Source organism: Somniosus microcephalus, chromosome 1 (assembly GCF_052327205.1).
Source record: "Somniosus microcephalus isolate GS21.2 chromosome 1, FLI_Smic_1.0, whole genome shotgun sequence".
Lineage (NCBI taxonomy): Eukaryota > Metazoa > Chordata > Chondrichthyes > Squaliformes > Somniosidae > Somniosus > Somniosus microcephalus.
The window spans coordinates 4620393-4645805 of NC_140987.1; the positions used below are offsets into that span (position 1 = coordinate 4620393).

Here is a 25413-nt window from a genome sequence, read left to right on the forward strand (position 1 = left end):
CTGGGACCGGTGAGCTGAGGTCGGTGAGCTGGGGCCGGTGAGCTGAGGTCGGTGAGCTGGGGCCGGTGAGCTGGGGCCGGTGAGCTGGGGTCGGTGAGCTGGGGCCGGTGAGCTGAGGTCGGTGAGCTGAGGTCGGTGAGCTGGGACCGGTGAGCTGAGGTCGGTGAGCTGGGGCCGGTGAGCTGAGGTCGGTGAGCTGGGGCCGGTGAGCTGGGGCCGGTTAGCTGGGGCCGGAGAGCTGGGGTCGGTGAGCTGAGGTCGGTGAGCAGGGACCGGTGAGCTGGGGCCGGTGAGCTGGGGTCGGTGATCTGAGGCCGGTGAGCTGGGGCCGGTGAGCTGGGGTCGGTGAGCTGAGGTCGGTGAGCAGGGACCGGTGAGCTGGGGTCGGTGAGCTGAGGCCGGTGAGCTGGGGCCGGTGAGCTGAGGTCGGTGAGCTGGGGCCGGTGAGCTGGGGTCGGTGAGCTGAGCCGGTGAGCTGGGCCGGTGAGCTGAGGTCGGTGAGCTGAGGTCGGTGAGCTGGGGCCGGTGAGCTGGGGCCGGTGAGCTGAGGTCGGTGAGCTGGGTCGGTGAGCTGGGGTCGGTGAGCTGGGGCCGGTGAGCTGAGGTCGGTGAGCTGAGGTCGGTGAGCTGGGTCGGTGAGCTGGGGTCGGTGAGCTGGGGCCGGTGAGCTGAGGCCGGTGAGCTGGGCTGGTGAGCTGGGGCCGGTGAGCTGGGGCCGGTGAGCTGAGGTCGGTGAGCTGGGGCCGGTGAGCTGGGGCCGGTGAGCTGGGGCCGGTGAGCTGGGGCCGGTGAGCTGAGGCCGGTGAGCTGGGGCCGGTGAGCTGGGGCCGGTGAGCTGAGGTCGGTGAGCTGGGGCCGGTGAGCTGGGGCCGGTGAGCTGAGGCCGGTGAGCTGGGGTCGGTGAGCTGGGGCCGGTGAGCTGAGGTCGGTGAGCTGGGTCGGTGAGCTGGGGCCGGTGAGCTGGGGCCGGTGAGCTGAGGTCGGTGAGCTGGGGTCGGTGAGCTGGGCCGGTGAGCTGGGGCCGGTGAGCTGAGGCCGGTGAGCTGAGGCCGGTGAGCTGAGGCCGGTGAGCTGGGGCTGGTGAGCTGAGGTCGGTGAGCTGGGTCGGTGAGCTGGGGCCGGTGAGCTGGGGTCGGTGAGCTGAGGCCGGTGAGCTGGGCCGGTGAGCTGAGCCGGTGAGCTGAGCCGGTGAGCTGAGCCGGTGAGCTGGGCCGGTGAGCTGGGGCCGGTGAGCTGAGCCGGTGAGCTGGGGCCGGTGAGCAGGGGCCGGTGAGCTGAGCCGGTGAGCTGGGGCCGGTGAGCTGAGGTCGGTGAGCTGGGGCCGGTGAGCAGGGGCCGGTGAGCTGAGCCGGTGAGCAGGGACCGGTGAGCTGGGTCAGTGAGCTGGGCCGGTGAGCTGGGGCCGATGAGCTTGGACCGGTGAGCTGAGGTCGGTGAGCTGAGGTCGGTGAGCTGGGCCGGTGAGCTGAGGTCGGTGAGCTGGGCCGGTGAGCTGGGGCCGGTTAGCTGGGCCGGTGAGCTGGGGCCGGTGAGCTGAGGTCGGTGAGCTGAGGTCGGAAAGCTGGGCCGGTGAGCTGAGGTCGGTGAGCTGGGCCGGTGAGCTGGGGCCGATGAGCTGGGACCGGTGAGCTGAGGTCGGTGAGCTGGGTCGGTGAGCTGGGGTCGGTGAGCTGAGGTCGGTGAGCTGGGCCGGTGAGCTGGGTCGGTGAGCTGGGGTCGGTGAGCTGAGGTCGGTGAGCTGAGCCGGTGAGCTGGGGCCGGTGAGCTGGGGTCGGTGAGCTGGGGTCGGTGAGCTGGGGTCGGTGAGCTGAGGTCGGTGAGCTGAGGTCGGTGAGCTGAGGTCGGTGAGCTGAGGTCGGTGAGCTGAGCCGGTGAGCTGGGGTCGGTGAGCTGAGGTCGGTGAGCTGGGGCCGGTGAGCAGGGACCGGTGAGCAGGGACCGGTGAGCTGAGGCCGGTGAGCTGAGGCCGGTGAGCTGGGGTCGGTGAGCTGGGCCGGTGAGCTGGGCCGGTGAGCTGGGGCCGGTGAGCTGGGGCCGGTGAGCTGAGGTCGGTGAGCTGAGGCCGGTGAGCTGAGCCGGTGAGCTGGGGCCGGTGAGCTGGGGCCGGTGAGCTGGGCCGGTGAGCTGAGCCGGTGAGCTGGGCCGGTGAGCTGAGGTCGGTGAGCTGAGGCCGGTGAGCTGAGCCGGTGAGCTGGGGCCGGTGAGCTGGGGCCGGTGAGCTGGGTCGGTGAGCTGGGGTCGGTGAGCTGAGGTCGGTGAGCTGGGGTCGGTGAGCTGAGGCCGGTGAGCTGAGCCGGTGAGCTGAGGCCGGTGAGCTGGGGCCGGTGAGCTGGGGTCGGTGAGCTGGGGCCGGTGAGCTGAGGCCGGTGAGCTGGGGCCGGTGAGCTGGGGTCGGTGAGCTGAGGCCGGTGAGCTGGGGCCGGTGAGCTGGGGTCGGTGAGCTGAGCCGGTGAGCTGAGGCCGGTGAGCTGAGGCCAGTGAGCTGGGGCCGGTGAGCTGGGGTCGGTGAGCTGAGCCGGTGAGCTGAGGTCGGTGAGCTGAAGTCGGTGAGCTGGGGTCGGTGAGCTGAGGCCGGTGAGCTGGGGCCGGTGAGCTGGGGTCGGTGAGCTGAGCCGGTGAGCTGAGGTCGGTGAGCTGAGGTCGGTGAGCTGGGGTCGGTGAGCTGAGGCCGGTGAGCTGGGGTCGGTGAGCTGGGGTCGGTGAGCAGGGACCGGTGAGCTGAGGTCGGTGAGCTGGGGTCGGTGAGCAGGGACCGGTGAGCTGGGGTCGGTGAGCTGAGGTCGGTGAGCTGGGTCGGTGAGCTGGGTCGGTGAGCTGAGGCCGGTGAGCTGAGCCGGTGAGCTGGGGCCGGTGAGCTGGGGTCGGTGAGCTGAGGCCGGTGAGCTGAGCCGGTGAGCTGGGTCGGTGAGCTGGGTCGGTGAGCTGAGGCCGGTGAGCTGAGCCGGTGAGCTGGGGCCGGTGAGCTGGGGTCGGTGAGCTGAGCCGGTGAGCAGGGGCCGGTGAGCTGGGGCCGGTGAGCTGGGCCGGTGAGCAGGGGCCGGTGAGCTGGGGTCGGTGAGCTGAGCCGGTGAGCTGAGCCGGTGAGCTGGGACCGGTGAGCTGGGGCCGGTGAGCTGGGGCCGGTGAGCTGAGGTCGGTGAGCTGGGGCCGGTGAGCTGGGGTCGGTGAGCTGAGGCCGGTGAGCTGAGCCGGTGAGCTGGGTCGGTGAGCTGGGTCGGTGAGCTGAGGCCGGTGAGCTGAGCCGGTGAGCTGGGGCCGGTGAGCTGGGGTCGGTGAGCTGAGCCGGTGAGCAGGGGCCGGTGAGCTGGGGCCGGTGAGCTGGGCCGGTGAGCAGGGGCCGGTGAGCTGGGGTCGGTGAGCTGAGCCGGTGAGCTGGGCCGGTGAGCTGGGGCCGGTGAGCTGGGGCCGGTGAGCTGTGCCGGTGAGCTGGGCCGGTGAGCTGGGACCGGTGAGCTGAGGTCGGTGAGCTGGGGCCGGTGAGCAGGGACCGGTGAGCAGGGACCGGTGAGCTGAGCACTCCCCCTTTACCTTCTCTCTACACCAGGCAGCTGCCAGGCCAAGGATGCCTATATTGACCAGTTCCGTGACCTGTTGCTGACCGCTGTACCCAAGCGAGTGGCCGGATTCATTGCTGAACCAATCCAGGTAAGAACTGTCAGTCTGGGAATCCAGCATTACCCTGTCTGTAAATCCATTGGGATTGTGTACAATGGGCATGAATGGGAAGGGGTTGGTAAATTGGGACTCTATGTCTGGACTCCCCAGCCAGGGGAAACATCCTCCCTGCATCTACCCTGTCAAGCCCTGCAAGAATTTTGTATGTTTCAATGAGATCACCTCTCATTTCTAAACTCTGGAGAATATAGGTCTAGGCTACTCAATCTCTCCTCATAGGGACAATCCCCCCATCCCAGGAACCAGTGTGGTGAACCACAGGTATTGCAGTGGCAGTGGATTAGGGCTGATGTTTGATGGGGTTTATTTTCACTCTCATTCCGAGGACAGCTGGGATTGTGACTTGGTGGGATCAGCCATTCTGGGCCTCACGCTGTTAACACTTCAGGTTGTGGGCTTGTTTAGTTTGTGGAGTTAGCCCAGTGCTTGCTGAGGTTTAACACAGATAAATGATGGCAGCATTGTGTTAGTTATCTGAACCTTGCTCACAGACAGAGTGCTTCTCTGAGTCCGAGATACGGGCAGACTCGGACATGTTGTAAGTGATTGGATTGGATTGTATTCCCACAGGGTGTTAATGGGACTGTACAATATCCCAAAGGATTTCTGAAGGAGGTCAGCGGGATGATCCGAGACAGAGGAGGATTGTACATATCTGACGAGGTGAGAGACGCACAGGGTCATGTGGTAATTCCAGGGTCATTGAGGAGAGCGTCTCACTGCCGGTATTAGAGGGACTGCAACTTAAAAGATTCCTGGAATTGAGAATTCGACAGACTCGGTTGTTAGGAAATCAAAGGTGTCTCCACGAATTTTTGGGAATATGAAAAGGCCTTTAATCTGAGGGCACTATTGGAAGAGCAGAGAGTTCTCCCAGTGTCCTGGGCCAACATTCCTCCCTCATTCAACACCATCAGAACAGGTTAACTGGTTATTTACCTCCTTGCTGTTTGTGGGAGCTTCCTGCCTGCACATTGACTGCAGTGTTTTGCCTTCAAAAGGACAAATGGACAGGAGAGCTATCAGTGGGGGAGCAGTTTGGGGGTAGTGATCATAATTCGGTTAGATTTAGCGTAGTTATGGAAAAGGACAAAGATAGACCAGGAGTGAAAGTTCTCGATTGGGGAAAGGCTAATTTTACTGAGCTGAGATGTGATTTAGCAAAAGTGGACTGGAGACAGAAACTTGAAGGTAAATCAGTGTCAAGAGCAGTGGGAGGCATTCAAGGAGGAGATAGTGAGGGTTCAGAGCAAGTATGTTCCCACAAAGAAAAAGGGTGGGGCTAACAAATCTAGAGTCCCCAGGATGTCACGGGGCATACAGGGTAGGATAAAGAAAAAAAGGGAAGCTTATGTCAGATACCGAGGGCTAAATACTGCAGAAAGCCGAGAGGAGTATAGAAAGTGCGGGGGTGAAATTAAAACAGAAATTAGGAAAGCAAAGAGGGCATGAAAAAATATTGGCAAGTAAAATCGAGGAAAATCCAAAGATGTTTTATAAATACATTAAGAGCAAAAGGATAACTAAAGAAAGAGTAGGGCCTATTAGAGACTAAAAAGGAAGCTTGTGTGTGGAGGCGGAAGACACGGGTGTGGTTCTTAATGAATACTTTGCGTCTGTCTTCACAGAAGAGCGGGACGATGCAGACATTGTAGTTGAGGAGGAGGAGTGTGAAATATTAGATGAGAAAAACATAGTGAGAGAGGAAGTATTAACCCCATCCACCACCTTATACATTCACTCCCTCCACCACCGGCGCACCGCGGCTGCAGTGTGTACCATCTACAAGATGCACTGCAGCAACTCGCCAAGGCTTCTTCGGCAGCACCTCCCAAACCCGCGACCTCTTCCACCTAGAAGGACAAGGGCAGCAAGCGCATGGGAACACCACCACCTCCAAGTTCCCCTCCAAGTCACACACACCATCTTGACTTGTTCCTTCATCGTCGCTGGGTCAAAATCCTGGAACTCCCTCCCTAACAGCACTGTGGGAGGACCTTCACCACACGGACTGCAGCGGTTCAAGAAGGTGGCTCACCACCACCTTCTCAAGGGCAATTAGGGATGGGCAAGAAATGCCAGCAACGCCCACATCCCATGAATGAATTTTAAAAAGGGTTTAGCATCTTTGAAAGTGGATAAAACCCCAGGGCCGGATGAAATGTATCCCAGACTGTTAACAGAAGCAATGGAGGAAATAGCAGAGGCTCTGACCATCATTTTCCAATCCTCTCTGGCTACAGGTGTGGTGCCGGAGGACTGGAGGACTGTTAATGTGGTACCATTGTTTAAAAAGGGTGTAAGGGATAGACCGAGTAATTACAGCCTAACCTCGGTGGTGGGCAAATTATTGGAAAAAATTCTGAGGGACGATATTAATCGTCATTTAGAAAGGCACGGATTAATCAAGGACAATCAGCACGGATTTGTTAAGGGAAGGTCGTGTCTGACAAACTTGATTGAATTTTTTGAGGAGGTAACAAGGAGGATAGATGAGGGTAGTGGGTTTGATGTAGTCGATATGGATTTTAGCAAGGCTTTTGATAAGGTTCCACATGGCAGACTGGTCACAAAGTTAAAAGCCCATGGGATCCAGGGCAAAGTGTCAAGTTGGATCCAAAATTGGCTCAGAGACAGGAAGCAGAGGGTAATGGTTGATGGGTGTTTTTGTGACTGGAAGGCTGTTTCCAGTGGGGTTCCGCAGGGCTCAGTACTGGGTCCTTTGCTTTTTGTGGTATATATCAAAGATCTAGACTTGAATATAGGGGGTATGATTAAGAAGTTTGCAGATGATACTAAAATCGGCTGTGTGGTTGACACTGAAGAAGGAAGCTGTAGACTGCAGGAAGATATCAATAAATTGGTCAGGTGGGCAGAACAGTGGCAAATGGAATTCAATCCGGAGAAGTGAGGGGTAATGCATTTTGGGAAGGGCTAACCAGGAAAGGGAATACACGTTAAATGGTAGGACACTGAGTAGTGTAGAGGAACAAAGGGACCTTGGAGTGCATGTCCGCAGATCCCTGAAGGTAGCAGGCCAGGTAGATAAGGTGGTTAAGAAGGCATACGGAATGCTTGCCTTTATTAGCTGAGTGGATAGGAAGGACCTATTGCCCTTAGCAGAGGGGTCAATAACCAGGGGGCATAGATTTAAAGTAATTGGTCGGAGGTTTAGAGGGGAGTTGAGGAGAAACATTTTCACCCAGAGGGTTGTGGGGGTCTGGAACTCACTGCCTGAAAGGGTGGTCGAGGCAGAAACCCTCAGCACATTTAAAAAGTACTTGGATATGCACTTGAAGTGCCGTAACCGACAGGGCTACGGACCAAGAGCTGGTAAGTGGGATTAGGGTGGATAGCTCTTTGTCGGCCGGCACAGACACGATGGGCCGAATGGCCTCCTTCTGTGCCGGGGGAGGGGCATCGCCAATTTTTATCTCTCCTGTGGGCTGGAGAGGGAGGGGTTAACATTGACCCCTCCAATTCTACACAACGCCGGGGACGTTGGTCTGACCCATGACCCCGTGGGATGTTAGTCTGACCCATGACCCTGTGTGATGTTAGTGCGACCCATGACCCTGTGTGATGTTAGTGCGACCCATGACCCCGTGTGATGTTAGTGTGACCCATGACCCCGTGTGATGTCCTTCTCACAGGTTCAAACTGGATTCGGGCGTTTAGGGAGCCATTACTGGGGGTTCCAGGCACATGGCGTGACACCGGATATCGTGACCTTGGCGAAGGGGATCGGCAACGGGTTTCCAATGGCAGCTCTAATTACCACACCGGGTGAGTTCAAAGGTCAGGGGTAGAGCAGACTGAGCCCAGTCATAACCCACCTGTAATACAACGACTCCCAGCGGTAGGTTACCGCACGTCACGTGTATATCCAAGTACTATTTAAATGCGATGTGAGTTTCTGCCTCGACCACCCTTTCAGGCAGTGAGTTCCAGACCCCCACCACTGTGGTGATTATTCTTGTTTTATAAGAAGCATTGTAATTGGTTGCCTGTTTTCCTGCCTTGAGATATATGCTGTAAACTTATTGGTTAGTTGATTCCATGTGACCTGTGGTGGCCATCTTAAATTCAGTTCTCTGCAGTTTGGTTGAGACTGGGTGCTCAACATGTACTGCTGGTTTTTTAAGGTTAATAAAGCCTAGCTTTTGAAAGGCAAGCTACTCTTTATTTCAATTTATTAACCTTTTGCTATAATGGAACGATATCTTCGACCGGAACGATTTAATGCTGACCCTAATTCTGCAGGAGTGGATGATCAATGGAAACATTGGTATCGTACATTTAAAAACTTTTTGGGCGTGTTGGATCAGCAATCTCTGAATAAGTTGGATATACTAATCAACTACATTGCTCCGGATGTGTATAAGTATATTTTGGACTGTGAAACTTATGAATTGGCTATTGCTACGTTGGAAATTTTTTTTGTTAAACCCAAAAATGAGGTATTTGCACGTCACCTTTTGCCTCTCGGATTCAGAAGTGTTATTTTTGCGGGAACGCCCGGCACTCCCGTCTGAAGTGCCCTGCCCGGGAGGCTGTGTGTAGTAAATGCGGCAAGGGAGGTCATTATGCACGTGTTTGCAAATCGGTTGCCTCCTCTGCGACCATTCAGCCTTTAGATAGGGCGTTTATTGCATCAGTTTCTGCCGCCTTTTCCCATGGCCTAAACAAAGCTATAGTTATGGCCCAAGTTAATGGGTTAGAAGTGAAGGCCCTTATAGATACGGGCAGTACTGAGAGCTTTAGAAGTCTTCAGTTTGTGAGGGAGAAGCGTTTGAAAATTTTGCCTGTTTCCTATCAGGTGTGTATGGCTCAGACGACTCTCACCTCACAAGTAGCTGGTTGTTGCCTTGTGAAATTAATTCTCCTAGGTAATACGTATACTGATATACGCCTATCCATTCTGCCTAATCTCTGTGCGGACATTTTGATTGGTCATGATGTGCTTCAATTACATGAGTCCCTCAGTCTTTCTTTCGGAGGAACTAAGCCACCTTTGTCTATTTGTGGATTAACTTCTTTATTCATTTCTCCATTATCACTTTTTTCCAATTTGATGCCGGACTGTAAGCCAATTGCTACCAAGTCAAGAAGGTATAGCAGTCAGGACAAAGAATTTATTAATTCTGAAGTTCAACGTCTTTTATCGGAAGGAATCATTGAACCTAGTTTTTCGCCCTGGCGGGCACAGGTAGTTGTCACCACTAATGAGAGACATAAGAAGCGAATGGTGATAGACTACTCTCAAACTATTAACAGGTATACTCAATTAGATGCGTACCCCCTGCCTAAGATTGATGAGCTTATCAATAAAGTATCTCAATATAAGGTTTTTAGCACTATTGACCTAAAGAGTGCTTATCATCAGATTCCTATCGCTAAGAGGGACAAACCATATACGGCCTTTGAAGCTGGCGGAAAGCTGTACCAGTTTTGCCGAGTACCATTCAGTGTTACTAATGGTGTCGCCTGTTTTCAACGGGCAATGGATGCTTTTATAAGTGATAACTCTCTCTCTGACACCTTCTCATATTTAGATGACATCACGGTGTGTGGCAAATCAAGGGTGGAGCACGATTTTAATCTAGAAAGATTCCTTCAAGTTGCGGAAAAAGTTGGCTTAACTTTCAATAAAGAGAAGTGTATCTTTTCGACCACCGAGGTAAATTTACTGGGGTATATTATCTCGGGAAATTAGATTAAACCAGATCCAGAACGGCTGCGACCACTGATTGAGTTACCTTGCCCTACTAATTCTAAGGCCTTGCAACGAGTTGTTGGACTATTTTCTTATTATTCTAATTGGATTGCAAACTTCTCGCAGAAGATCCGGCCCCTTATTCGGGTTACGACATATCCTCTATCATGGGAGGCCAGGATGTGTTTTGATAATCTTAAAAAGGATATCCTTGGAGCAGTTGTGCATTCTATTGATGAGCAGGTTCCCTTTGTGATTGAGACGGACGCTTCCGATTTTGCAATTGGGGCTACTCTGAACCAAAATGGAAGACCTGTGGCCTTTTTCTCACGTACTCTGAGCAATAGTGAGCAGAGACATTCATCAATAGAGAAAGAGGCGTACGCAATAATAGAAGCACTGCGTAAATGGAGACATTATTTATCTGGGCAACATTTTACGTTAGTAACTGACCAAAAATCTGTGTCCTTCATGTTTGATGTCAAACATTTTGGAAAGATTAAGAATGATAAAATAATGAGGTGGAGGATCGAGTTGGCATGCTACCATTTCGATATAGTCTATCGTCCGGGGAAGGATAATGTTGCTGCTGATGCGCTGTCGAGGGCTTATTGTTCTGTGCTTCACGGAGATACGCTTATTAATCTTCATAATGCTTTGTGCCATCCTGGTGTTACGAGGATGATACACTTCGTACGCAGTAAGAATTTGCCCTTTTCAGTTGAAGACGTCAAGCGGATGACTTCGTCATGCTCTGACTGCGCCCGGTGTAAACCGAATTTCTTTAAGCCTCAACGAGCTCATCTTATAAAGGCTACTTCTCCCTTTGAACGCCTGAGTGTTGATTTTAAGGGGCCTCTTCCTTCAACGACTCAGAATCGATATATATTTACTGTTGTGGATGAGTTTTCAAGGTTCCCTTTTGCTTTTCCTTGTGCAGATGTATCAGCTGCTACAGTTATTAAATGTCTGACTCAACTTTTTGTCATCTTTGGGATGCCTGCGTATATCCATTCGGATCAGGGAAGTTCTTTTATGTCTTCCCAGTTGAAGGAATACCTCCAGAGTCGGGGAATTTCTACTAGCAGGACTACCCCGTATAATCCCCAGGGTAATGGACAGTGCGAACGATATAATGGGGTGATCTGGAAGGCAGTTATGTTGGCTTTGACATCCCGGAACCTTAAGAATACACAGTGGGAAATGGTACTGCCTGATGCCCTGCATTCCATTAGATCATTGCTTTCAACGGCTACTAATGTGACCCCCCATGAAAGGCTCTTCAACTATCCGCGGAAATCCTCTACGGGATATTCGGTACCTTCATGGCTTACTATGCAGGGACCTGTGCTGCTCCGACGCCATGTTAGACTGTCAAAGTATGATCCTTTAGTGGAGGAGGTGGAGCTATTGGAGGCAAATTCCCAATATGCTCATATTCGATTCCAAGATGGGAAAGAAAGTACGGTTTCAGTTAAAGACTTAGCTCCTTGTGGTGGCCAGCCCCCTCCTGAGGACATTAACAATAGCCATAATTCAGATAATGTTGATGTCGTCACAGATACTACGAACATTTCCAATCCTATTGCAGACACTTACAATTCTCTCAGTCTGCCCCCGATGGATGTTCATGACCCTCCCAGTCTACCTTCTAATGGGACTTCCAATCCGGAAACCGTTGATAATCGGGATATTGATAGCCTCCCTGCAGAAGATATTTCTGTGTCTCCTGGTGTGGGAGGGCAAGGAACTCCACCAAGGCTAAGAAGGTCGACACGAACAAGATATCCGGTCGACCGATTAAAAATGGACTTTTAAAATAATTAATAATTTAATAGTAAAATTTTAAAATTGTTGAAGGCATTATACATGTATTGCTCTAGTCATAAATAACTAATTGTAAACTGTAAAGGCTACCTAGGTTGAAGTATATTTTAAAAGGAGGGGTGAATGTGGTGATTATTCTTGTTTTATAAGAAGCATTGTAATTGGTTGCCTGTTTTCCTGCCTTGAGATATATGCTGTAAACTTATTGGTTAGTTGATTCCATGTGACCTGTGGTGGCCATCTTAAATTCAGTTCTCTACAGCTTGGTTGAGACTGGGTGCTTAACATGTACTGCTGGTTTTTTAAGGTTAATAAAGCCTAGCTTTTGAAAGGCAAGCTACTCTTTATTTCAACCACCCTCTGGGTAAAACATTTCTCCTCAAATCCCCTCTCCCAGCGAATGCGACCGCCCCCCCCTCAGGCCATCCTACACCCCCCGACTCCCCCCGACCCTCGATCATTCGACTCCCCCAGACCCCCACGACCCCTCGACTCCCCTCGATCCCTCGACTCCCCCAGACCCCCGATCCCTCGACTCCCCCTGACTCCCCCAGACCCCCCGACCCCCAACTTCCCCTGACTCCCCCAGACCCCCCGACCCCCGATCCCTCAATCCCTCGACTCCCCCCGACTCCCCCGACCCTCGATCATTCGACGCCCCCGACCCCTCGACTCCCCACGACTCCCCCAGACCCCCCGATCCCTCGACTCCCCCTGACTCCCCCAGACCCCCGATCCCTCAATCCCTCGACCACTGGACTCCCCCCGACTCCCCCGACCCTCGACCCGACTCCCTCCAACTCCCCCGACCCTCGATCCCTCGACTCCCCCAGACCCCCCGACCCTCAACTCTCCCCGACCCCCAGACCCTCGATCCCTCGACTCTCCCCGACCCCCAGACCCTCGATCCCTCGACTCCCCCAGACCCCCCGATCCCTCGACTCCCCCTGACTCCCCCGACCCTCGATCCTTCGACTCCCCCAGCCCCCCCGACCCGCGATCCCTCGACTCCCCCAGACCCCCCGACCCTCGATCCCTCGACTCTCCCGGACCCGCCGACCCCCGACCCTCAATCCCTCGACTCCACCGGACCCCCCGACCCCCAACCCTCGATCCCTCGACTCCCCTGGACCTCCCGACCCTCGATCCTCCCCGACCCCCCTGACCCCTGATCCATCGACTCTCCCCGACCCTCGATCCCTCGACTCTCCCCGACCCCCCGACCCTCGACTCCCCCAGAACCCCCAACCCTCGACTCCCCCAGACCCCCAACCCTCAATCCCTCGACTCCCCCAGACCCCCAACCCTCGATCCCTCGACTCCCCCAGACCCCTCGATCCCTCGACTCCCCCAGACCCCTCGACCCTCGATCCCTCGACTCCCCCAGATCCCCCGACCCTCGACTCCCCCCAGACCCCCGACCCTCGATCCCTCGACTCCCCCCAGACCCCTGACCCTCGATCCCTCGACTCCCCCAGACCCCCCGACCCTCGATCCCTCGACTCCTCCAGACCCTTGATCCCTCGACTCCCTCCAGACCCCCCGACCCTTGATCCCTCGACTCCCCCAGACCCCCCGACCCTCGATCCTTCGACTCCCCCAGACTCCCCCGACCCTCGATCCCTCGACTCCCCCCCAGACCCCCCGACCCTCGATCCCTCGACTCCCCCCGACCCCCCCGACCCTCGACTGCCCCCGGACCCCCCGACCGCCCGCCCACGGATCCTGACCCCGAAATCTCATTCTAAATCCCAAGTGGAGGTGCTGCAGCGTCCCCGCTGGTGGGAGGCTGGAATTACACCGTGACCGGTTTACTTGGCAATTCCCAGTATAAATGTGGACAGAATTCTGGACTAATAATCCAGAGAGTGGGTGTTCAAATCCCACCCGCCCAGTTTCAGAATTTGAATTTAATATTTTTTAAATCTGGAAATAAACAGCCTGCTTCGGTGAGTGTGACGTGAACTCGCAGCTTAGCTCAGAACACCAGTCGCTATAAATACACCCCTGTGTACTCTGTCCGATTGTTTCACTGTGTTACCAGCTCCTATTAGCTTTGCTCTGATCCTTTATTCCCTTGACGGTGTTTTTCAGAGATTGTAGCCTCTATGTCTGAGGCGCTCAATTTCAACACGTTCGGAGGGAATCCGCTGGCCTGTGCAATCGGCTCCGCCGTCCTCGACGTAAGATTCTCAATGGGAAACAGTTCGAAATGAAGGAAAGGCTGGTACATCCTGTCGATGCTGCCTGTGCACACACTGTGACCATAGACTGTGACATAAGAACATAAGAATTCGGAGCAGGAGTCGGCCATTCGGCCCCTCGAGCCTGCTCCGCCATTCAATAAGATCACGGCTGATCATCGACCTCAACTCCACTTTCCCGCCCAATCCCCATATCCCCTGATTCCCCTAGAGTCCAAAAATCTATCGATCTCAGCGTTGAATATACTCAAAGACTCACCATCCACAGCCCTCTGGGGCAGAGAATCCCAAAGATTCACCACCCTCTGAGTGAAGAAATTCCTCCTCATCTCGGTCTTAAATGGCCGACCCCTTATCCTGAGACTATGCCCCCTAGTTCTAGACACTCCAGCCAGGGGGAAACAACCTCTCAGCCTCTACCCTGTCAATCCCCCTCAGAATCGTGTATGTTTCAATGAGATCACCTCTCATTCTTCTAAACTCCAGAGAGTATCGGCCCATTCTACACAATCTCTCCTCACAGGACAGCCCTCTCATCCCAGGAATCAATCTAGTGAACCTTCGTTGCACCACCTCCAAGGCAAGTATATCCTTCCTTAGATAAGGAGACCAGAACTGTGCCCAGTACTCCAGGTGTGGTCTCACCAAGGCCCTGTACAATTGTAGCAAGACTTCCTTACTCTCATACTCCAAGGGACTGTAGACCGTGAGCACAGACTGCGTACTCTGTGACCACTCAATGTGACGGCCTGTCCCGGAGGCTGTGATTTGCTGCGATGAATTTACTGCTGGCGCTGACCAGTGCATTCCCTGGGGCTGACCAGTGACTTCCCCGGGGCTGACCCAGTGTGTTCCCCGGGGCTGACCCAGTGTGTTCCCCGGGGCTGACCCAGTGTGTTCCCCGGTGCTGACCCAGTGTGATCCCCGGGACTGACCAGTGCGTTCCCCGGGGTGACCAGTGTGTTCCCCGGGGCTGACCAGTGTGTTCCCCGGGGCTGACCAGTGTGTTCCCCGGTGCTGAGCCAGTGTGTTCCCCGGTGCTGACCCAGTGTGTTCCCCGGGGCTGACCAGTGTGTTCCCCGGGGCTGACCAGTGTGTTCCCCGGTGCTGAGCCAGTGTGTTCCCCGGGGCTGACCCAGTGTGTTCCCCGGGGCTGACCAGTGTGTTCCCCGGGGCTGACCAGTGTGTTCCCCGGTGCTGAGCCAGTGTGTTCCCCGGGGCTGACCCAGCGTGTTCCCCGGTGCTGCCCAGTGTGTTACCCGGTGCTGACCAGTGTGTTCCCCGGGGCTGAGCAGTGTGTTCCCCGGTGCTGAGCAGTCTGTTCCCTGGTGCTGACCCAGTGTGTTCCCCGGGGCTGACCCAGTGTGTTACCCGGTGCTGACCCAGTGTGTTCCCCGGTGCTGAACCAGTGTGTTCCCCGGCGCTGACCCAGTGTGTTCCCTGGATGTGCAGTGTGTTCCCTGGGGCTGACCCAGTGTGTTCCCCGGGGCTGACCCAGTGTGTTCCCCAGTGCTGACCCAGTGTGTTCCCCGGTGCTGAACCAGTGTGTTCCCCGGGGCTGACCCAGTGTGTTCCTTGGTGCTGAGCAGTGCGTTCCCACTGCTGACCCAGTGTGGTCCCCGGGGCTGACCCAGTGTGTTCCCCGGGGCTGACCCAGTGTGTTCCCCGGTGCTGACCCAGTGTGTTCCCTGGATGTGCAGTGTGTTCCCTGGGGCTGACCCAGTGTGTTCCCCGGGGCTGACCCAGTGTGTTCCCCAGTGCTGACCCAGTGTGTTCCCCGGTGCTGAACCAGTGTGTTCCCCGGGGCTGACCCAGTGTGTTCCTTGGTGCTGAGCAGTGCGTTCCCACTGCTGACCCAGTGTGGTCCCCGGGGCTGACCCAGTGTGTTCCCCGGGGCTGACCCAGTGTGTTCCCCGGTGCTGACCCAGTGTGTTCCCCGGTGCTGACCCAGTGTGTTCCCCGGCGCAGACCCAGTGTGTTCCCCGGGGCTGACCCAGTGTGTTCCCTGCGGCTGACACAGTGTGTTCCCTGGGGCTGACCCAGTGTGTTCCCCGGTGCTGACCCAGTGTGTTCCCCGGGGCTGACCCAGTGTGTTCCCCAGTGCTGAGCAGTGTGTTCCCCGGTGCTGACCAGTGTGTTCCACGATGCTGACCCAGTGTGTTCCCCGGGGCTGACCCAGGGTGTTCCCCGGTGCTGACCCAGTGTGTTCCCCGGTGCTGACCCAGTGTGTTCCCCGGGGCTGACCCAGTCTGTTCCCCAGTGCTGAGCAGTGTGTTCCCCGGGGCTGACCCAGGGTGTTCCCCGATGCTGACCCAGTGTGTTCCCCGGGGCTGACCAGGGTGTTCCCCAGTGCTGACCCAGTGTGTTCCCCGGTGCTGACCCAGTGTGTTCCCCGGGGCTGACCCAGTGTGCTCCCCGGTGCTGACCCAGTGTGTTCCCCGGTGCTGACCCATTGTGTTCCCCGGGGCTGACCCAGTGTGTTCCCCGGTGCTGACCCAGTGTGTTCCCCGGTGCTGACCCAGTGTGTTCCCCAGGGCTGACCCAGTGTGTTCCGTGGGGCTGACCCAGTGTGTTCCCCAGTACTGACCCAGTATGTTCCCCGGGGCTGACCCAGTGTGTTCCCCGGGGCTGACCCAGTGTGTTCCCCGGGGCTGACCCAGTGTGTTCCCCGGGGCTGACCCAGTGTGTTCCCCGGGGCTGACCCATTGTGTTCCCCGGTGCTGACCCAGTGTGTTCCCCGGGGCTGACCCAGTGTGTTCCCCGGTGCTGACCCAGTGTGTTCCCCGGTGCTGACCCAGTGTGTTCCCCGGTGCTGACCCAGTGTGTTCCCCGGTGCTGACCCAGTGTGTTCCCCAGGGCTGGCCCAGTGTGTTCCGTGGGGCTGACCCAGTGTGTTCCCCAGTACTGACCCAGTATGTTCCCCGGGGCTGACCCAGTGTGTTCCCCGGGGCTGACCCAGTGTGTTCCCCAGGGCTGACCCAGTCTGTTCCCCAGTGCTGAGCAGTGTGTTCCCCAGTGCTGACCAGTGTGTTCCCTGACGCTGACCCAGTATGTTCCCCGGGGCTGACCCAGGGTGTTCCCTGGTGCTGACCCAGTGTGTTCCCCGGGGCTGACCCAGTGTGTTCCCCGATGCTGACCCAGTGTGTTCCCCGGTGCTGACCCAGTGTGTTCCCCGGGGCTGACCCAGTGTGTTCCCCGGTGCTGACCCAGTGTGTTCCCCAGTGCTGACCCAGTGTGTTCCCCGATGCTGGCCAGTGTGTTCCCCGGGTCTGACCCAGTGTGTTCCCCGGGGCTGACCCAGTGTGTTCCCTGGGGCTGACCCACTGTGTTCCCCTGTACTGATCCAGTATGTTCCCCAGTGTGTTCCCCGGGGCTGACCCAGTGTGTTCCCCGGGGCTGACCCAGTGTGTTCCCCGGTGCTGACGCAGTGTGTTCCCCGGGGGTGACCCAGTGTGTTCCCCGGGGGTGACCCAGTGTGTTCCCCGGTGCTGACCCAGTGTGTTCCCCGGGGCTGACCAGGGTGTTCCCCGGTGCTGACCCAGTGTGTTCCCCGGTGCTGACCAGTGTGTTCCCCGTTGCTGACCAGTGTGTTCCCCGGTGCTGACCCAGTGTGTTCCCCGGTGCTGACCCAATGTGTTCCCCGGTGCTGACCTAGTGTGTTCCCCGGTGCTGACCCAGTGTGTTCCCCGGTGCTGACCCAGTGTGTTCCCCGGTGCTGCCCCAGTGTGTTCCCCGCGTCTGACCCAGTGTGTTCCCCGGTGCTGAGCAGTGTGTTCCCCGGGGCTGACCCAGTGTGTTCCCCGGGGCTGACCCAGTGTGTTCCCCGGGGCTGACCCAGTGTGTTCCCCGGTGCCGACCCAGTGTGTTCCCAGTGCTGACCCAGTGTATTCCCCGGGGCTGACCCAGTGTGTTCCCCGGTGCTGACCCAGTGTGTTCCCCGGTGCTGACCCAGTGTGTTCCCCGGGGCTGACCCAGTGTGTTCCCTGGGGCTGACCCAGTGTGTTCCCCGGTACTGACCCAGTATGTTCCCCGGGGCTGACCCAGTGTGTTCCCCGGGGCTGACCCAGTGTGTTCCCCGGGGCTGACCCAGTGTGTTCCCCGGGGCTGACCCAGTGTGTTCCCCGAGGCTGACCCATTGTGTTCCCCGGGGCTGACCCAGTGTGTTCCCCGGGGCTGACCCAGTGTGTTCCCCGGGGCTGACCCAGTGTGTTCCCCGGGGCTGTCCCAGTGTGTTCCCCGGGGCTGACCCAGTGTGTTCCCCGGGGCTGACCCACTGTGTTCCCCAGTGCTGAGCAGTGTGTTCCCCGGTGCTGACCAGTGTGTTCCCTGATGCTGACCCAGTGTGTTCCCCGGGTCTGACCCAGTGTGTTCCCCGGGGCTGACCCAGGGTGTTCCCCGGGGCTGACGCAGTGTGTTCCCTGGGGCTGACCCAGTGTGTTCCCCGCGGCTGACCCAGGGTGTTCCCCGATGCTGACCCAGTGTGTTCCCCAGTGCTGACCCAGTGTGTTCCCCGGTGCTGAGCAGTGTGTTCCCCGGTGCTGATCCAGTGTGTTCCCCGGGGCTGACCAGGGTGTTCCCCAGTGCTGACCCAGTGTGTTCCCCGATGCTGACCAGTGTGTTCCCCGGGTCTGACCCAGTGTGTTCCCTGGGGCTGACCCAGTGTGTTCCCCTGTACTGACCCAGTGTGTTCCCCGGGGCTGACCCAGTGTGTTCCCCGGGGCTGACCCAGGGTGTTCCCCGGTGCTGACCTAGTGTGTTCCCCGGTGCTGAGCAGTGTGTTCCCCAGGGCTGACCCAGTGTGTTCCCCAGGGCTGACCCAGTGTGTTCCCTGGGGCTGACCCAGTGTGTTCCCTGGTGCTGACCCAGTGTGTTCCCCGGTGCTGACCCAGTGTGTTCCCCGAGGCTGACCAGGGTGTTCCCCAGTGCTGACCCAGTGTGTTCCCCGGTGCTGACCCAGTGTGTTCCCCGGTGCTGACCCAGTGTGTTCCCCGGGGCTGACCCAGTGTGCTCCCTGGGGCTGACCCAGTGTGTTCCCCAGTACTGACCCAGTATGTTCCCCGGGGCTGACCCAGTTTGTTCCCCGGGGCTGACCCAGTGTGTTCCCCGGGGCTGACCCAGTGTGTTCCCCGGGGCTGACCCAGTGTGTTCCCCGGGGCTGACCCAGTGTGTTCCCCGGGGCTGACCCAGTGTGTTCCCCGGGGCTGACCCAGTGTGTTCCCCAGGGCTGACCCATTGTGTTCCCCGGGGCTGACCCAGTGTGTTCCCCGGGGCTGACACAGTGTGTTCCCCGGGGCTGACCCAGTGTGTTCCCCGGTGCTGACCCAGTGTGTTCCCGGTGCTGACCCAGTGTGTTCCCCGGGGCTGACCCACTGTGTTCCCCGGGGCTGACCCAGTCTGTTCCCCAGTGCTGAGCAGTGTGTTCCCCGGTGTTGACCAGTGTGTTCCCTGATGCTGACCCAGTGTGTTCCCCGGGGCTGACCCAGGGTGTTCCCTGGTGCTGACCCAATGTGTTCCCCGGGGCTGACCCAGTGTGTTCCCCGGGGCTGACCCAGGGTGTTCCCCGGGGCTGACGAAGTGTGTTCCTCCGTGGCTGACCCAGTGTGTTCCCCGGGGCTGACCCAGGGTGTTCCCCGATGCTGACCCAGTGTGTTCCCCGGTGCTGACCCAGTGTGTTCCCTGGTGCTGAGCAGTGTGTTCCCCGGTGCTGACCCAGTGTGTTCCCCGGTGCTGACCCAGTGTGTTCCCCGGTGCTGACCCAGTGTGTTCCCCGGGGCTGACCTAGGGTGTTCCCTGGTGCTGACCCAGTGTGTTCCCCGGTGCTGACCCAGTGTGTTCCCCGGGGCTGACGCATTGTGTTCCCCGGTGCTGACCCAGTGTGTTCCCCGGTGCTGACCCAGTGTGTTCCCCGGGGCTGACCCAGTGTGTTCCCCGGTGCTGACCCAGTGTGTTCCCCGGGGCTGACCCAGTGTGTTCCCCGGGGCTGACCCAGTGTGTTCCCCGGGGCTGACCCAGTGTGTTCCCCGGTGCTGACCCAGTGCGTTCCCCGGGGCTGACCCAGTGCGTTCCCCGGGGCTGACCCAGTGTGTTCCCTGGGGCTGACCCAGTGTGTTCCCCGGGGCTGACCCAGTGTGTTCCCCGGTGCTGAGCAGTGTGTTCCCCGGTGCTGACCAGTGTGTTCCCTGATGCTGACCCAGTGTGTTCCCCGGGGCTGACCCAGTGTGTTCCCCGGGGCTGACCCAGTGTGTTCCCCGGTGCTGACCCAGTGTGTTCCCCGGGGCTGACCCAGTGTGTTCCCCGGGGCTAACCCAGTCTGTTCCCCGGTGCTGAGCAGTGTGTTCCCCGGTGCTGACCAGTGTGTTCCCTGGGGCTGACCCAGTGTTTTCCCCGGGTCTGACCCAGGGTATTCCCTGGTGCTGACCCAGGGTGTTCCCCGGTGCTGACCCAGTGTGTTCCCCGGTGCTGACCAGTGTGTTCCCCGGGGCTGACCCAGTGTGTTCCCTGGGGCTGACCCAGTGTGTTCCCCGGTGCTGATCCAGTGTGTTCCCCGGGGCTGACCAGGATGTTCCCCAGTGCTGACCAAGTGTGTTCCCCGATGCTGACCAATGTGTTCCCCGGGTCTGACCCAGTGTGTTCCCCGGTGCTGACCCAGTGTGTTCCCCGGGGCTGACCCAGTGTGTTCCCCGGTGCTGACCCAGTGTGTTCCCCGGTGCTGACCCAGTGTGTTCCCCGGGGCTGACCACGGTGTTCTCCGGTGCTGACCCAGTGTGTTCCCCGCTGCTGACCCAATGTGTTCCCCGGTGCTGACCTAGTGTGTTCCCCGGTGCTGAGCAGTGTGTTCCCCGGGGCTGACCCGGGGTGTTCCCTGGTGCTGACTCAGTGTGTTCCCCGGTGCTGAGCAGTGTGTTCCCCGGGGCTGACCCAGTGTGTTCCCCAGGGCTGACCCAGTGTGTTCCCTGGGGCTGACCCAGTGTGTTCCCTGGTGCTGACCCAGTGTGTTCCCTGGTGCTGACCCAGTGTGTTACCCAGTGCTGACCCAGTGTGTTCCCCGGTGCTGACCCAGTGTGTTCCCCGGGGCTGACCAGGGTGTTCCCCAGTGCTGACCCAGTGTGTTCCCCGGTGCTGACCCAGTGTGTTCCCCGGTGCTGACCCAGTGTGTTCCCCGGGGCTGACCCAGTGTGCTCCCTGGGGCTGACCCAGTGTGTTCCCCAGTACTGACCCAGCATGTTCCCCGGGGCTGACCCAGTTTGTTCCCCGGGGCTGACCCAGTGTGTTCCCCGGGGCTGACCCAGTGTGTTCCCCGGGGCTGACCCATTGTGTTCCCCGGGGCTCACCCAGTGTGTTCCCCGGGGCTGACACAGTGTGTTCCCGGGGCTGACCCAGTGTGTTCCCCGGTGCTGACCCAGTGTGTTCCCGGTGCTGACCCAGTGTGTTCCCCGGGGCTGACCCAGTGTGTTCCCCGGGGCTGACCCAGTGTGTTCCCCGGGGCTGACCCAGTCTGTTCCCCAGTGCTGAGCAGTGTGTTCCCCGGTGTTGACCAGTGTGTTCCCTGATGCTGACCCAGTGTGTTCCCCGGGGCTGACCCAGGGTGTTCCCTGGTGCTGATCCAATGTGTTCCCCGGGGCTGACCCAGTGTGTTCCCCGGGGCTGACCCAGGGTGTTCCCCGGGGCTGACGAAGTGTGTTCCCCCGGGGCTGACCCAGTGTGTTCCCCGGGGCTGACCCAGGGTGTTCCCCGATGCTGACCCAGTGTGTTCCCCAGTGCTGAGCAGTGTGTTCCCCGGTGCTGACCCAGTGTGTTCCCCGGTGCTGAGCAGTGTGTTCCCCGGTGCTGAGCAGTGTGTTCCCCGGTGCTGACCCAGTGTGTTCCCCGGTGCTGACCCAGTGTGTTCCCCGGGGCTGACCCAGTGTGTTCCCCGGGGCTGACCCAGTGTGTTCCCCGGTGCTGACCCAGTGTGTTCCCCGGGGCTGACCCAGTGTGTTCCCCGGGGCTGACCCAGTCTGTTCCCCGGTGCTGAGCAGTGTGTTCCCCAGTGCTGACCAGTGTGTTCCCTGATGCTGACCCAGTGTGTTCCCCGGGGCTGACCCAGTGCGTTCCCCGGGGCTGACCCAGTGTGTTCCCCGGTGCTGACCCAGTGTGTTCCCCGGGGCTGACCCAGTGTGTTCCCCGGGGCTGACCCAGGGTGTTCCCTGGTGCTGACCCAGTGTGTTCCCCGGTGCTGACCCAGTGTGTTCCCCGGGGCTGACCCAGTGTGTTCCCCGGTGCTGACCCAGTGTGTTCCCCGGTGCTGACCCAGTGTGTTCCCCAGGGCTGACCCAGTGTGTTCCCCGGTGCTGACCCAGTGTGTTCCCCGGGGCTGACCCAGTGTGTTCCCCGGGGCTGACCCAGTGTGTTCCCCGGTGCTGACCCAGTGTGTTCCCCGGGGCTGACCCAGTGCGTTCCCCGGGGCTGACCCAGTGTGTTCCCTGGGGCTGAGCAGTGTGTTCCCCGGTGCTGACCAGAGTGTTCCCTGATGCTGACCCAGTGTGTTCCCCGGGGCTGACCCAGTGTGTTCCCCGGTGCTGAGCAGTGTGTTCCCCGGTGCTGACCAGTGTGTTCCCTGATGCTGACCCAGTGTGTTCCCCGGGGCTGACCCAGTGTGTTCCCCGGGGCTGACCCAGTGTGTTCCCCGGTGCTGACCCAGTGTGTTCCCCGGGGCTGACCCAGTGTGTTCCCCGGGGCTAACCCAGTCTGTTCCCCGGTGCTGAGCAGTGTGTTCCCCGGTGCTGACCAGTGTGTTCCCTGATGCTGACCCAGTGTTTTCCCCGGGACTGACGCAGGGTATTCCCTGGTGCTGACCCAGGGTGTTCCCCGGTGCTGACCCAGTGTGTTCCCCGGTGCTGACCAGTGTGTTCCCCGGGGCTGACCCAGTGTGTTCCCTGGGGCTGACCCAGTGTGTTCCCCGGTGCTGACCCACTGTGTTCCCCGGGGCTGACCAGGATGTTCCCCAGTGCTGACCCAGTGTGTTCCCCGATGCTGACCAGTGTGTTCCCCGGGTCTGACCCAGTGTGTTCCCCGGTGCTGACCCAGTGTGTTCCCCGGGGCTGACCCAGTGTGTTCCCCGGTGCTGACCCAGTGTGTACCCCGGGGCTGACCATGGTGTTCTCCGGTGCTGACCCAGTGTGTTCCCCGCTGCTGACCCAATGTGTTCCCCGGTGCTGACCTAGTGTGTTCCCCGGTGCTGAGCAGTGTGTTCCCCGGGGCTGACCCGGGGTGTTCCCTGGTGCTGACTCAGTGTGTTCCCCGGTGCTGAGCAGTGTGTTCCCCGGGGCTGACCCAGTGTGTTCCCCAGGGCTGACCCAGTGTGTTCCCTGGGGCTGACCCAGTGTGTTCCCTGGTGCTGACCCAGTGTGTTCCCTGGAGCTGACCCAGTGTGTTCCCCGGGGCTGACCAGGGTGTTCCCCAGTGCTGACCCAGTGTGTTCCCCGGTGCTGACCCAGTGTGTTCCCCGGTGCTGACCCAGTGTGTTCCCCGGGGCTGACCCAGTGTGCTCCCTGGGGCTGACCCAGTGTGTTCCCCAGTACTGACCCAGCATGTTCCCCGGGGCTGACCCAGTTTGTTCCCCGGGGCTGACCCAGTGTGTTCCCCGGGGCTGACCCAGTGTGTTCCCCGGGGCTGACCCATTGTGTTCCCCGGGGCTGGCCCAGTGTGTTCCCCGGGGCTGACACAGTGTGTTCCCCGGGGCTGACCCAGTGTGTTCCCCGGTGCTGACCCAGTGTGTTCCCGGTGCTGACCCAGTGTGTTCCCCGGGGCTGACCCAGTGTGTTCCCCGGGGCTGACCCAGTGTGTTCCCCGGGGCTGACCCAGGGTGTTCCCCGGGGCTGACCCAGGGTGTTCCCCGGGGCTGACCCAGTGTGTTCCCCGGTGCTGACCCAGTGTGTTCCCCGGGGCTGACCCAGAGTGTTCCCCGGGGCTGACCCAGGGTGTTCCCGGTGCTGACCCAGTGTGTTCCCCGGGGCTGACCCAGTGTGTTCCCCGGGGCTGACCCAGGGTGTTCCCCGGGGCTGATGAAGTGTGTTCCCCCGGGGCTGACCCAGTGTGTTCCCCGGGGCTGACCCAGGGTGTTCCCCGATGCTGACCCAGTGTGTTCCCCAGTGCTGAGCAGTGTGTTCCCCGGTGCTGACCCAGTGTGTTCCCTGGTGCTGAGCAGTGTGTTCCCCGGTGCTGAGCAGTGTGTTCCCCGGTGCTGACCCAGTGTGTTCCCCGGTGCTGACCCAGTGTGTTCCCCGGGGCTGACCCAGTGTGTTCCCCGGGGCTGACCCAGTGTGTTCCCCGGTGCTGACCCAGTGTGTTCCCCGGGGCTGACCCAGTGTGTTCCCCGGGGCTGACCCAGTCTGTTCCCCGGTGCTGAGCAGTGTGTTCCCCAGTGCTGACCAGTGTGTTCCCTGATGCTGACCCAGTGTGTTCCCCGGGGCTGACCCAGTGCGTTCCCCGGGGCTGACCCAGTGTGTTCCCCGGTGCTGACCCAGTGTGTTCCCTGGGGCTGACCCAGTGTGTTCCCCGGGGCTAACCCAGTCTGTTCCCCGGTGCTGAGCAGTGTGTTCCCCGGTGCTGACCAGTGTGTTCCCTGATGCTGACCCAGTGTTTTCCCCGGTGCTGACCCAGTGTGTTCCCCGGTGCTGACCAGTGTGTTCCCCGGGGCTGACCCAGTGTGTTCCCCGGGGCTGACCCAGTGTGTTCCCCGGTGCTGACCCACTGTGTTCCCCGGGGCTGACCAGGATGTTCCCCAGTGCTGACACAGTGTGTTCCCGGGGCTGACCCAGTGTGTTCCCTGGGGCTGACCCAGTGTGTTCCCCGGTGCTGACCAGTGTGTTCCCCGGGGCTGACCCAGTGTGTTCCCCGGGTCTGACCCAGTGTGTTCCCCGGTGCTGACCCACTGTGTTCCCCGGGGCTGACCAGGATGTTCCCCAGTGCTGACACAGTGTGTTCCCGGGGCTGACCCAGTGTGTTCCCCGGGTCTGACCCAGTGTGTTCCCCGGGGCTGACCCAGTGTGTTCCCTGGGGCTGACCCAGTGTGTTCCCCTGTACTGACCCAGTATGTTCCCCAGTATGTTCCCCGGGGCTGACCCAGTGTGTTCCCCGGGGCTGACCCAGTGTGTTCCCCGGGGCTGACCCAGTGTGTTCCCCAAGGCTGACCCAGTGTGTTCCCCGGGGCGGACCCAGTGTGTTCCACGGTGCTGACCCAGTGTGTTCCCCGGGGCTGACCCAGTGTGTTCCCCGGTGCTGACCCAGTGTGTTCCCCGGGGCTGACCAGGGTGTTCCCCGGTGCTGACCCAGTGTGTTCCCCGGTGCTGACCAGTGTGTTCCCCGTTGCTGACCAGTGTGTTCCCCGGTGCTGACCAAGTGTGTTCCCCGGTGCTGACCCAATGTGTTCCCCGGTGCTGATCTAGTGTGTTCCCCGGTGCTGACCCAGTGTGTTCCCCGGGTCTGACCCAGTGTGTTCCCCGCTGCTGAGCAGTGTGTTCCCCGGGGCTGACCCAGTGTGTTCCCCGGGGCTGACCCAGTGTGTTCCCCGGGGCTGACCCAGTGTGTTCCCTGGTGCTGACCCAGTGTGTTCCCTGGTGCTGACCCAGTGTGTTACCCGGTGCTGACCCAGTGTGTTCCCCAGTGCTGACCCAGTGTGTTCCCTGGCGCTGACCCACTGTGTTCCCTGGAGCTGACCCAGTGTGTTCCCCGGGGCTGACCCAGTGTGTTCCCCGGGGCAGACCCAGTGTGTTCCCCGGGGCTGACCCAGTGTGTTCCCCGGGGTTGACCCAGTGTGTTCCCCGGGGCAGACCCAGTGTGTTCCCCGGGGCTGACTCAGTGTGTTCTCCGGTGCTGACCAGTGTGTTCCCCGGGGCTGACCCAGTGTGTTCCCCGGCGCTGACCCAGTGTGCTCCCCGGGGCTGACCCAGTGTGTTCCCCGGGGCTGACCCAGTGTGTTCCCCGGGGCTGACCCAGTGTGTTCCCCGGGGC

General features: G+C 59.4%; 1 protein-coding gene across 1 annotated transcript in view; it reads left to right on the forward strand.

The window, feature by feature from the left end:
- Positions 1-25413, forward strand: part of agxt2 (alanine--glyoxylate aminotransferase 2) — a 96465-nt gene that overhangs the window by 44452 nt on the left and 26600 nt on the right. Inside the window, exons 6-9 of the mRNA XM_085963422.1 lie at positions 3545-3645; positions 4246-4338; positions 7329-7461; positions 13313-13401. Coding sequence (XP_085819548.1) covers positions 3545-3645; positions 4246-4338; positions 7329-7461; positions 13313-13401 — 416 coding nt within the window. The remainder of the gene's footprint in view (positions 1-3544; positions 3646-4245; positions 4339-7328; positions 7462-13312; positions 13402-25413) is intronic.